At 45.1% G+C, this 13698-nt stretch overlaps 1 protein-coding gene across 4 annotated transcripts in view; it reads right to left on the bottom strand.

Annotated features, from left to right (window-relative positions):
- LOC115180590 (dedicator of cytokinesis protein 4) overlaps window positions 1–13698 on the bottom strand; it is a 133073-nt gene that overhangs the window by 46304 nt on the left and 73071 nt on the right. For all 4 annotated transcript variants that reach the window (XM_029742783.1, XM_029742787.1, XM_029742786.1 and 1 more), the window contains exons 14-20: window positions 10207–10331; window positions 9378–9540; window positions 5157–5263; window positions 3153–3306; window positions 2262–2359; window positions 1945–2028; window positions 1118–1218 (exon numbers count right to left, since the gene is read on the bottom strand). In XM_029742783.1, coding sequence (XP_029598643.1) covers window positions 1118–1218; window positions 1945–2028; window positions 2262–2359; window positions 3153–3306; window positions 5157–5263; window positions 9378–9540; window positions 10207–10331 — 832 coding nt within the window. The remainder of the gene's footprint in view (window positions 1–1117; window positions 1219–1944; window positions 2029–2261; window positions 2360–3152; window positions 3307–5156; window positions 5264–9377; window positions 9541–10206; window positions 10332–13698) is intronic.

Genomic DNA, 13698 nt, shown 5'->3' with positions numbered 1-13698 from the left:
TTTTGTTGGACATAATCAGCTAATAAAGTATGTACAATGTTATTTCTAGTACTGAATTGATACACTACATGGCCAAAAGTATGTGGACACCTGCTCGACGTACATCTCATTTCAAAATCATGAGCATTAATACGGAGTTTGTCCCCCCCCCCCTTTGCTGCGATAACAGCCTCCACTCTTCTGGGAAGGCTTTCCACTAGATGTTGGAACATTGCTGCAGAGATTTGCTCCCATTCAGCCACAACAGCATTAGTGAGGTCAAGGCTCCGTGCAGGCCAGTCAAGTTCTTCTACAACAATCTCGACAAACCATTTCTATATGGACCTCGTTTTGTGCACGGGGGCATTGTCATGCTGAAACAGGAAAGGGCCTTCACCAAACTGAAATCTCTTTAGAATACCTCAACAAATTGACAACTAGAATGCGAAAAGGACTGCGAGGCTGTGATTGCTGCAAATGGAGGATTCTTTGACAAAAGCAACGTTTGAAGGACACAATTATGATTTCAATTAAAAATCATTATTTATAACCTTGTCAACGCCTTGACTATATTTCCTATTCATTTTGCAACTAATTTCTTGTACGCTTTCATGGAAAACAAGGACATTTCTAAGTGACCCAAAAATTTTGGACGGTAGTGTATAGTGTACATACAGTATTATATTCTACTGAAGTCACTGGACAACTCAACTAAACCACCGTAGACTATGAGTCTAGAGGCAGGCAACACTCTCTCTCTAAATGAGGGTGAGTTTTTGGAGTTTATTTTAGGTAAGGGAGAGGTGAGAGCTTTCGCTGTGAGCCTGACAGGAGAGGGTTGTTAGTGAGAAATGAGCCGTCTGAGAGCTTAGCAGGTAGTATGGGCAGAACAGTGTGAGTGTATCACATTGTGAGTATGAGGTGACAGCACAGCGTCTGGGGAACAGTGAGTGTATAAGTGTGTGCTTGCGGTGCCAAATCAATGTGAGATATTGAGGACACATGATCCTAATTATAAATTTTCAAACCGGTCGCGTCGCAGGTGACTCGTTCACACCACTGAAACAACTTTACCGCCTACCATTATTACCATAAAACAACCATAATACACCCTAGGAGGAGAAAGAGAGAAACACACCTGTAAGACAAGGCTCCAGCAAAATGACTCTCAATGTAGGTATCCATGACAGGTTTGAAATGATGGAACTTGCTGTCTTGTAGCAGGTTAATGATGTGGACCTGAAAGAGTAAGGGAAATAACTCAGTCACATACCGCTTATGCTTTCCACAAAATGCAACACTCTTTATTTAGCCAACAACGAACGCCATTGTAAATAAGAATTTGTTTTTAACCGACTTGCCTAGTTAAATAAAGGTTCAATTAAAAAAATATATATATTTATTCAACCTAACCTCCTATGTGACACAAAATGGCCTAGTTGTCCAGACTCATCTTGCAGTCACAAAGGCAGTTTGATTGCCTCACTTTCACCCACGATGAAGAAGAACAGAGCAGAGATGAGTGAGTGTGTGAGTGATTGACTGCAAGCAGATCAATCCCTCAGCTCTATATTAGAGTGATGCAGCATGACTGGACAGGGATTGATCAACGAAGGCTGTGAAGCGTTACAGTATTAAGCACATCCATTGGCTCAAGCTTCCAGTGTGTGTGTGTGTGTGTGTGTGTGTGTGTGTGTCTGTGTTTACCATGCATCATTGCACTTTTTCTCTCTGACCACAGTAAGCCACTATTGGACACATGCCTCCTTCTCTAATGAGGCTTGGTCTACTTCCCAGCTCGTGTGCACGCACACACACAATTAGTTCTGCCGTCATCACATCCCAATCCTGGCTCCAACCAGCATTCAAATAGCAGCGTGTAGAATCAACTAACGATTTAGCTGTCAGGGTGGGAGAAAACAATATGCTAGGAAATGGAAGACCACAGAAGCAGTAGCCACTCACCAGGCAGTCAAACACCTTCAGCCCGTACTTCTGAGAACTCTCGTCTAAGATCCCAAAGAGTGTATCAAGTGTGTCCTGTAAAAACTGGCGAGGGAGAGATAGATATTTACTCATGTATATCTATCGCTCTATGAGATCATGTGGTGACAATCATATGATACATCTATAAAACACATCTAGAACACATTTCTGTTTTGAAGATGGGCAGACTTTTTCAAGTAAAACACAAAAAGGCCAATCTAAAACAGGACATCGTTTGAGTGACGTGATCCTGAACCAATCAGGGTGAAGATAGAGGCCCCGTGGAGGGGCGGTACCTTGACTATCTCAGAGCCATCGATCTCTTTCAGCTTTAACAGGCTGTCATTGATCCTCTCTGGGTGGGCTCTCCACTTCAGCAGGTCTAACATGTCACCTACAAGGCAATGAAGAAGCGTTATTGAACACACTACTCTGAGTATCCGTACAGAGAAACAACTTTGCATCACTATTTGGGAAATCCAGAACATTTCTGTCAAAGCAATATGAGGGCGTATGGTTTAAGCGCTATGATTTAATTACTGAAGTTCCTTCTGGAAAAAAAACTCATGTAATTCTATTCTATTTAAAAGATATAATAAGACAACACATTTACATTCAAACAATCCACAAATTCAAAATAATGATGACATCTCATAATGTGGCGAGCTTTAAAGCCATAAAGCAATTCTCCCAGTGTTAAATTCCCCAGACGATATGGATAAAATATCCGGGTTGAAGAATAAAGGACTCTCCACCTGCACTTCTGAAGGTGTCTGCAACATGCTGTCAGTCTAGATGTGAGGAAGTACCTGGATTTCTGGATGTGAGGAACTACCTGCATTTCCCCAGACAATAAACTAGATATATTCCTTGCAATGTCTCTACTCACTTTGTGCAGCTCACATTTCAGAATATTTACACTGAGTGGTAGACTGTTTGAGAATTCAGCAATGCTACAGTAATATTCAAGGCAAGACAACGACTCCGGACGAGTCAGAAACAGACCGATTATCCACTATCCAGACTGAAGGATACACTTTACACTAGTAAGTGATCTGTCGCTGGATAACAGATCCATAGAAAGTTGGAGCAGGCCTACTGTGGTGTGGGAAAGGTGTCAGTCTTCTGGTTCGGGTGTAGGTCTACCGTGAGGATGCATGCTCTAGTACTTTGACTTCCACTCTTACCATTCTGTGTGAGTTTAGTGGAGCAGAGGAAGGACGTGATCCAAAAGGATTCCTTGGTGCCTTTCACAGCCTGGTTGTTGCCGGGCAGATTGGCTTTGGAGAAGGGCAGCTTGAGGTAGCAGCTAGAGTCCTGAAGGTTAGCATTCTCCTCACACTGAAAGGTGCAGAGATACAGTTGTGGGTTAGAGCCACTACAGGAGACTGGAGGAAAATGCTAAAGTATTACTGTATTTGGTTCATTCTCAAACATTAAGGAGTTTGTTCCACTACAATATGCTGCTTCCATACAGCTCGGAAAGTGCTCTTGGTGGGATTTAATGTATTATTATCATCATCATCATCATCATCATCATTCAAGCTACTACAGTATATTTCTTTCAATGAAACATTGCAAAGGGCTGGGGACAGTATAAAGTGAGCACTGTGCATTTTCAATTCTCTAACTTTAAATATTTTAGCCATGCTTTCCAATGTATTGGCACAGATTGGAAAGTATTTTGAAGCTAGTGTTTAAATGTGTTCTGACTAACAGTTCAGGCAGGCTATTCCCACTCTGATGCTTACACCTGGTTACTGCTGAATCCCTCTTCCCTATTTTGGCGATGAGGAACTAGGACACGTCAATTTCTTTCAGCTTTTTGTCCTGCCTTCCATCTGACAGTAAGTGGATTTTTTACGCCAATGGAAAACAACACGAGAAGATTCTCTCTTCAGAGGCATCAAATCCAATTCCCCTAAAATCCTACAGAGAACCGGCTGTCTCAGGTAATAGCACATCAAAGATCCACGAAAGGGGAGACACATGTAAGCGCTTCAAAGCGCAAGGCTCCAAAAGCAGCTGTATTTGTTATGAATTATAGCACTTTACGCATCTGAAGCCAGGCCAAGGTGTTTTTAATCTCTCCGTTTCTCCTGTGTTAGGGGAAATGACCTGTCAGCAGTGGGAGTCTTCTTAATGAGGTGGTGAGCAGGACTAGGAAAGGGCAGCGGGGTCAACCTGCAGAGAGCCAAGCCCAGAACCACAGAGAGGGAGTGGCTGCATAATGGTTCTTCCCACTGTCTCAACTCCTCTGTTCTTTCCCTGTATGACTGTCTAACTAGAAATGGGTCTAGACAACCTAGAACCTGTCTGTCTCTCTACAGTACCTTGGATTGTATTGTCTCTCTTTCAGGACAAAACCTCTTTACCCCTGCCTGTGTATCTTTCTCTGTCTTCGAATAGTCCAGACAATCCACAACCTGTGCATGCTCTCTTACCCTGCCTTAGGTGCCAACTAGCCCTGCCCGTCTCCCAGAACAGTTCCTTGCTAGCCTGCAGCGAACTATTGTGTGCTCTGTAACCGCCGTCTCTGCAGCTTATGCACCCTAGCCGTGTCCATCTCAACCTGCAATTACACAGAGCTACACCCCAAACAGGCCCCGTAGTGCAGAGCTGTGTTTAATTGGCTATGCCTGAGGGTTGGTTTAGCTGCTGTTTGCTTTGGACAGGCCATGTGTTAAGTGGAGAGCTTACTGGGGTAGCAATGAAAACCAGCTGGGATGGCAAGCACTTGTTTATGACAGAGTATAAGCTGGAAAAGTCTCAATGGGAAATAGCAGTGTGAGCATGTGATGTGTGTGTGTGTGTGTGTGTGTGTTTGTGCATGTTTGAGTGAGTGCTCACAGAAAATACCCACCCACCCAGCACACACACACACTCCAGCCATGTCTCACGGTTAGTGGACATCACATAAACAGGTATTACTCCTCATCCTGCTAGCCTGCTCATTGCTGAAGCATCTGACCCACCTAGCCTTCACTGTGGAGCCAAGTAGCCACAATCAATAATAATACCGAGACCGTATTATTACAGCGTTTTTCCTCAATGGTCTCAAAGAGCTTCGCATTAAACAGTATGGATTGACTCATCCGCCACTAATGTGGAACGCCTACCTAAGTGACGACTATCATGGTGGACAGGTGAGAAATGATTGCGTGTGTGCGTGCACAGTAGGACCCCAGTACCTTATGAATGATGAGCTCGTGGGTGCCGTCCGGCAGTGTCCGTCCGTCCTCCTGCATCAGATGAACGAAGGAGTAGCCAAACAGCTTCTTCTCCCCTTTGTCTTTCGCTGTGGAACACCGCACACATCCTACGTCACTATCCCGGGAAACACACCGTCACTGCTACTCTCTGCTACTCTACAATCAGACAGCTATACTATAGAGCACTAGACTGTGCAGTTATGCATTACAGGTGGCTGGTGGCACCTTAATTGGGGAGGACGGTATTACTGCAATGGCTGGAATGGAATGAATTCCATTTACTCCACTCCAGCCATTATTATGAGCCATCCTCCCCTCACCAGACTCCTGTGTTATGCATCCATTCAACCTGAAAGCTCCAATCGCTATTTTAAGAGCCTTGGAGGAAGTGAGGGAAAATTACACCTTTAAGGTAGCAGGTTGAAAAACAACACCTATGAGTCATAGCTCTGTAGAGGCTGCAGTATGCCCATGAGGGCAGCCTTGTGGCAGAGCAGGAGGTGGACATCGCATGAGAAGTGTTCCTCAGTGTCGTGGGAGAGGGTGACATACCGAGACTCGCTCAACTACAGGCCTGGAAGAGGATTACGAGGAGATTCTGAGACACAGGCCCTTTTTACACTGACGAAAGTTGAAGGAGATTCTCCAGAGAATAGACTAATTACTGTCATGTAAAGCTGTGAAATGCTCACGTCTCGACGTCTACCTATGAAGGTAGAGCGCGACATTCGTCCAACAGTTGCCCCCCCCCCCCTCCAAGCAGGGCAGTGTAAATACAATTGTCTCGTTGAGCCCAACAATCCTACAGAAAGAAATCGGAACAGCAGAGCAATGCTTTTGAAACAGCTGGACTGTATAGACATAGACATTCCTTATATTTGCGATTTGTTTTATTGAGTTAACTTAAATTGCAGTAACAGCCTGTTACATTTAGAAACTGTTGTCATGGCTTTAAGCAAAAAAAAAAGGTCAACTCTGCTGGCTGCACTGAGTCATGTTAAACAGCCGATGTCCACTCCCCAGTGAATTACTCACATTTTCAGTTGGAATTTGATGATATTACATGATATTGATCAAATTGAAGCCTGGCTTGTTTTAATGTTGTAAGATAGTATATTCGCATGAGAGGAGTAACCCTTCATCTTTGATATGCTAACATTATGAAGACATGTTATGGCTAGCTAGCTAGCACTAACTGCTTCTGTCTTGAAGCTAAAATGTAATTAGTGTGCGGACAATCATTTTAGTTATTTTTTTATTGTCTACACATGCTTGTGAATTGTTTCATTATTCAAAAGTGTAATATTGTTACGATGAGCACATATTTCTTGTAAACCCTTACAAAACAAGATTGCAGTCAGAGTGCAGTATAACTGCAGTCATTCTGCAATTACTGCGTCCAAAATACCACAGTCGGCTGAAGTTGCTGCACTTTCACTGCTGTTTCAAAACTGCAACGTTGTTTTGTAAGGGTCGTTTAATAGTTTGTTGTTAACATGCTTACTGGCTAGCGGCTACGCTATAGGCTAACGTGACTCGGATATTTACGGTCAATTTGAAGCTGCAGTGCAAGAATGTCTGTTGCCAAGCCCCCAAACTCTCTCTCTGCAACAACGCCCCAAAGGCTGGCAAAAGGCGTATAGCTGAGTCACACTGTACTGTACCGTTGCACCCTCCCTGCATACCTCATAAGCTTACAATAACATGACCGTCCGTTGCGAATGTCAATTGAAAAGTTTACGTACATGTTATCACATCGTGATGCCTCTGCTACAACTCTCGTGAATCTAAATAAGCCCACAGATCTTTGTAAATGTCTGCCCTGACCGCTGACCCAACTGTGACCTCTGACCTTACGGCTTCTGCCCCACACAGTGTTGCCAATTTAGCGACTTGGTCGCTATATTTTTTGCGAGTTTTCAGACAGGCAGAGAAGCACAAGGGGAGGGGGGGTGCGGTGGGAGAGGGGGTGAAAACACTACATCAGATACCGCAGCTGTGCCGCAGCAAGAAATTGGTGCTGTGACATAGTCGTGGCAACGGCAAAACATCATCTAGCGACAAATCAAGGAGCAAATAGCGGCTCCCACTGGTCTCACTAGTTGTCAACACTGGCCCCACAGTCTCAACAGAGAGCTGTTACCATAGAAACAAAGTAAAACCTCAAACAGCAATCACTGGAGCCACCACCAAATGTGAGATACTGGCGTTAGATGTGTGTGAGACAGGGTAGGTGGTGGTGGTGTGGGTAAAGTTGTTGTGTGTTGTAATGTTCTTGACTTGAGTTTCAGTTGTGTATGTCATCTGTTCTCTTGGCGGGTTAGCCTCGACAGTGGGCTAAAAGAGCACCTAACAAACAGTAAACACTCCACAACCATTATATCACTGGCTGTGCATCAGGATCATCACAAGCTAAAGTTCCTTTACAGATATAGAGTCCCCTGTGCCTACTTTCCCAATGTCAGCAGTAATAACCCAATATCAACTGTACAGGCCTCCAAGCTCTACAGGGCCACATCAACACTTAGTGTGAGAGAGTCTGTTATCCCCAAATCACACATAAGAGGAGTCGTGACTGGCTTGATATTAGTCTCATAATACAAAACATGTACACCACCGTTCAAAAGTTTGGGGTCACTTAGAAAATGTCCTTGTAGCTACTATTGCAGCTGGAAACGGCAGATTTTTTTAATGGAATATCTACATCGGCATACAGAGGCCCATTATCAGCAACCATCACTCCTGTGTTCCAATGGCACGTTGTGTTAGCTAATCCAAGTTTATCATTTAAAAAAAAAAGAATTGATCATTAGAAAACCCTTTTGCAATTATGTTAGCACAGCTGAAAAATGTTTTCCTGATTAAAGAAACAATAAAAAACTGCCCTTCTTTAGACTAGTTGAGTATCTGGAGCATCAACATTTGTGGGTTTAATCACAGGCTCAAAATGTCCAGAAACAAAGACTTTCTTCTGAAAATCGCTAGTCTATTCTTGTTCTGAGAAATGAAGACTATTCCATGCGCGAAATTGCCAAAAAACTGAAGATCTCATCCAACACTGTGTACTATTCCCTTCACAGAACAGCACAAACTGGCTCTAACCAGAATAGAAAGAGGAGTGGGAGGCCCCGGTGCACAACTGAGCGAGAAGACAAGTACATTAGAGTGTCTAGTTTGAGAAACAGATGCCTCACAAGTCATAAACTGGCAGCTTCATTAAATAGTACCCGCAAAACACCAGTCTCAACGTCAACAGTGAAGAGGCAACTCCGGGATGCTGGCCTTCTAGGCAGAGTTGCAAAGAAAAAGTTATATCTCAGACTGGCCAATAATACGAAAAGATTAAGATAGGAAAAAGAACAAGGACACTGGACAGAGGAATCTAAGTTTGAGGTGTTCGGATCACAAAAAAAAAAACATGTGTGAGACGCAGAAAAAATGAAAATATGCTGGAGGCGTGCTTGACGCCATCTGTCAAGCATGGTGGAGGCAATGTGATGGTCTGGGGGTGCTTTGGTGGTGGTAAAGTGGGAGATTTGTACAGGGTAAAAGGGATCTTGAAGAAGGAAGGCCATACCCTGAGGACGGAGCTTAATTGGAGCCAATTTCCTCCGACAACAGGACAATGACCCAAAGCACAGCTCCAAACTATGCAATAACTATCTATAATGGAGTGGCCAGCACAGTCACCGGATCTCAACCCTATTGAGCTGTTGTGGGAGCAGCTTGACCGTATGGTACGTAAGAAATGCCCATCGAGCCAATCCAACTTGTGGGAGGTGCTTCAGGAAGCATGGGGTGAAATCTCTTCAGATTACCTCAACAAATTGACAACTACAATGCCAAAGGTCTGCAAGGCCGTAATTACTGCAAATGGAGGATTCTTTGACAAAAGCAAAGTTTGAAAGACATAATTATTATTTCAATTAAAAATCATAATTTATAACCTTGTCAACATCTTGACTATATTTCCTATTCATTTTGCAACTCATTTCATGTAAGTTTTCATGGAAAACAAGGACATTTCTAAGTGACCCAAATCTATTGAACAGTAGTGTATATAGTAATATTGGAGTACACACACACGCACACACACACAGAAACAAGCACAGAGAAACAGACAAAGAACCAGAAAAACGTGCACACACACACACATCCCTCTTCCCCCACACAATACATTATCCCAGAGTAGTGTCTTACTGGAGCAGTGTCTGAACTCAAAGCGGACATGCGAGCCCCTGAACATGTCCACAGGGATGGGTAGTTTGATCTGCTCAGCCCAGCGGGGACTGTTGTTGTGGTAGAGCACAAAGGAGTGGTACACATCCCCACCAGGCTCCCCTGAACCAGCCGCTACATAACTCTGGAGGAGAGAGAGAACAGGAGAGGTAGAGAGGAAGGACAGTAGAGAGGGGGGAGAGAAAGTTGGGGCGGAAAAAGAGAGGGGAGAGAAAAGAGGGAGGGAGGAGAGAGAGGAGAGATGGGGAGAGAGGGGAGAGGAAAGAGAGGAGGGGTAGATAAGAGAGGGCAGAGGGTAGAGGAGAGAGGGGTGTAAATAGGCAGTGGAGATGAAAGCAAGAGACAGCGAGAGGAGGGAGATTGCAGGACACACACACGGTTTACTGGACCCGTGACGCACAGCACTCTCTGTCTCTCGCTCTGGCTGAGTGAGTGACAGGGTTGCATGCAGAGGAGAGCTCTACCAGCAGCAGAATCAAATCTAAATGTTCTGTGTATGGCAGCAGCATCCTGTCTGATCAGGAAACCACAGTGTTTTACAGAGAAAACTAGTACCCTACCAATGACCAACCCTCATACTCATCTCACATCTGGCTGAGGCAGATACATAAATCACACAACCAGACGTACCCATATAGGCGTCCAGCATTAGACAACCTTAGCCTCGTTCAGTCCGATTGAACCAGGTTACTACAACTACGAGAATTGAAAGCACGATCTTGGCTGTAATATGAAAAACTACATTTGCTAAAAGTAATGAATGTAGTAATTAAGAAATCTATCATCTTACCTTCATGACCTGGCCTTCAATGTCCAGCACATAGACCATGATCTCCACGTTCCTGGCAACGCTCTTCCCTCCTTTCTCAAACTCTCCTTTCTCCAGCGTCATGTACAGGTCATTCCTCATCTCTCCTGCAGGAGAGTGAACAGAGTGGTTCAAATAACAAGAAAGAAAGAACGTCGCACACTCTGTATATGGGTAAACCTAAGCAACGTTTCGGCATGTTCTTTTTAGTGGTTGAAATAACAGACATACTCATCTAGTGTTTGATTGTCTATAATTTAACGTAGAAAAGTATTTGTCATTTGCTTCATTCTACTCACCAGGAGTGAGAAGTACACTTTGTCTTTGTCTGTTGTGGTCCAGTACTGTCTTTTTGCTAGCTAGGGCCATCTACTTTAAGTGCTGCCTATCTACCCAGTGACCTACTTGGTGTGTGAACTGCTGACTGCTCATAACTTGCAGATGAATGTTGACGCATCAACCAGGATCAAGGGGCAGGGCGATTTGTGATTTGTTTCGGTAATCAGTGGCAGTATTGGAAGGGGAGTGTTTTCACCTCTCCTAGGCAATCAGCAATTAGTACACCCCCTGCTAGACAAGTAGCAATTATTGTTTTTTCAGAGGCAGCTGTAAGCGGTGGTCGTGTCATTGGCGGTTTTGTCACAAAACTAAGACCGTCGCCAAAACAAAGTTGTTCGAGGAAGGCTCCACACCACTCTCTCACCTCTCCCTGTAGGCTTTACAGACGCTTCCCACCCCTTGGCTACAACCGTTCTAATTTAGTGTATTCATCTCAGCTTATGCTGCCCTTCAGTACCTTGACTTTTTGGCCTTGACGGAGACATGAATCACCCCAGAGAACACCGCTAATCCTGATCCTCTCCTTCATCTGACTATGTTTCCTCTCATAAGTGGAGATTTTCTCTTTTCTCCCTCTCTCACCTGTCCATCTCCTCATTTGAATTACATGCTGTCACTGTCACTTGTCCACTCAAGCGTAACATTATTGTCATCTATCGCCCACCAGGTGCCCTTGGAGAATTCCTCAATGAGCTTGACATCTTGATAAGCTCATTTCCTGACAATGGCTCACCGGCTCTTCGTACTTGGCAACTTCAACCTCCCAACGTCGGCTTTCGATTCATTACTTTCCAACTCTCTCTTTCCCTCCGTGCCTCTTTTCACCTCATCCTTTCGCAATCCCTTTCAACTCACAAGGCAGGCAATATGCTTGACTTCATCTTTACTAGAGGCTGTTCGCCTACTAATCTCACTGCAACCCCTATCCAGGTCTCTGATCCCCACTTTGCTTCCTTTTCTGTCTCCCTTTCCTCCCTAACCGCTCAACCCTAACCGCTCAACCCTAACCGCTCAGCCCGTACCCAGATGCTCATGCACTGTTACAATCTTCACTCTCTCACCTCTTCTATCCTATCATCTTTCTCCCTCTGGTCTCCTGATTCTGCATCTTCAACCCTACTCTCCTCCCTTTCCACATCCTATGACTCGCACTGTCCCTTCTCCTCCCGGCCAGGTCGGCCCTTCCCTCCTTCTCCGTGGCTGAGTGACTCATTGCGAGCGTACAGAACAGGGATGAGGGCAGCTGAGCAAAAATGGCGCAAAACTAAACTTCCGGAGGACCTATCATCCTTTCACTCCCTCATCTCTACCTTCTTTTCCTATGTATTTCTCTGTAAGTGGCTAAAGCCACTTTCAATTTCAAGCTTCTGCCTGAAATCTAACCCTAGGAAACTCTTTTCCACCTTGTCCTCCCTCCTTAATCCTCAATCCCCGTGGACTACTTTGTCAACCACTTTGAAAAAAAGGTTGACAACATCCACTACTCATTCACTCAGCCTATTGAGTCCACTGGTCTCAATCACACAGAACTATCCCTATGCCCTGAACTCTTTCTCCCCTCTCTCTCCAGATGATATCATGTGACTGCCCGACAACCTGCCCGCTCGACTCCATCCACTCCTCTCTTCTCCAGACCATCTCTGGAGACCTCCTCCCATTCCTCACTTCCCTCATCCCTGACCACTGGCTGTGTCCCCTCTGATTTCAAAATGGCCCGAGTTGCTCCCCTCTTTAAGAAACCAACATTCGACTCATCTGACGTCGAAAACTTTAGACCTGTATCCCTTTTTTATTTGATTTCCAAAACACTTGAGCGTGCTGTCTGATCAACTTTCTTGTTATTTCTCTCAAAACGATCTTCTTGATCCCAACTAGTCAGGCTTCAATACGGGTCACTCAACCGAGACTGCTCTTCTCTGTGTCACGGAGGCTCTCCTCACTGCCAAAGCTGACTCTCTCTCCTAGATCTACCCGCTGCCTTTGACACTGTGAACCATCAGATCCTCCTCTCGTACACTCTTGGATTGCATCCTACTTGGCGACGTGGAGAGGATCTGCATCTGCATTCCATACTCTCACTACTGGTGTCCCCCAGGGTTCGGTTCCAAGCCCTCTCCTCTTCTCTCTATACACCAAGTCACTCGGCTCCGCAAGAAGGGAAGGCCTGCCCGCTCAAAGACCTCTCCATCAGAGTTGACAGTGTTGCCCTTCCATAGTGCAAAGAACCTTCGCATGAAACTGGACAACACCCTGTCATTCTCTGCAAACATCAAAGCAGTGACCTGCTCCTGCAGGTTCATGCTCTGCAACATCTGTAGAGTATGACCCTACCTCACACAGGAAGCGGCGCAGGTCCTAATCCAGGCACTTGTCCTTTCCCGTCTGGACTACTGCAACTCGTTGTTGGCTTGGCTCCCCGCGTGTGCCATCAAACCCCTGCAACTTATCCAGAATGCTGCAGCCCACCTGGTTTTCAACCTTCCCAAGTTCTCTCATGTCACCCCGCTCCTCTTCAGTTGAAGCTTGTATCCACTACAAGACCATGGTGCTTACCTACGGAACAGCAAGAGGAACTGCCCCTCCCTACCTTCAGGCTATGCTCAAACCCTACACCCCAACCCGAGCACTCCGTTCTGCCACCTCAGGTCTCTTGGACCTCCCACCCCTACGGGAGGGCAGCTCCCTCTCAGCCCAGTCCAAGCTCTTCTCTGTCCTGGCACCCCAATAGTGGAACCAGCTTCCCCCTGAAGCTAGGACAGCAGAGTCCCTGCCCATCTTCCCGAAAACATCTGAAACCATACCTCTTCAAACAGTATTTTAAATAATCCTCCTCGTCGCCACGACCCCCCAAAATATAACCTTAAATCAGCACTTGCACTTATTGAGGAAAAATGTACTTCCTGTGCCTGTCCCACCTAGCCATCTTAAGACGAATTCACAAACTGTAAGTCGCTCTGGATAAGAGCGTCTGATAAATGACAAATGTAAAAATGTAAATGTGAAAGAAGTTCCCTGTCATGTATGCTAGTATAAATACACGTAAAGCCAACCTGCAATGTTTCTTGCTGTTCAGTGGTCATTTACATTTTATGTAATACACATAAATGTTAGAGTTAAATGTCAGTACAGAGTTAA

This window comes from Salmo trutta, chromosome 40, assembly GCF_901001165.1.
Source record: "Salmo trutta chromosome 40, fSalTru1.1, whole genome shotgun sequence".
NCBI lineage: Eukaryota > Metazoa > Chordata > Actinopteri > Salmoniformes > Salmonidae > Salmo > Salmo trutta.
The sequence above is the reverse complement of the archived record's forward strand: the minus strand, read 5'-3'. Positions and strand labels throughout refer to the sequence as shown.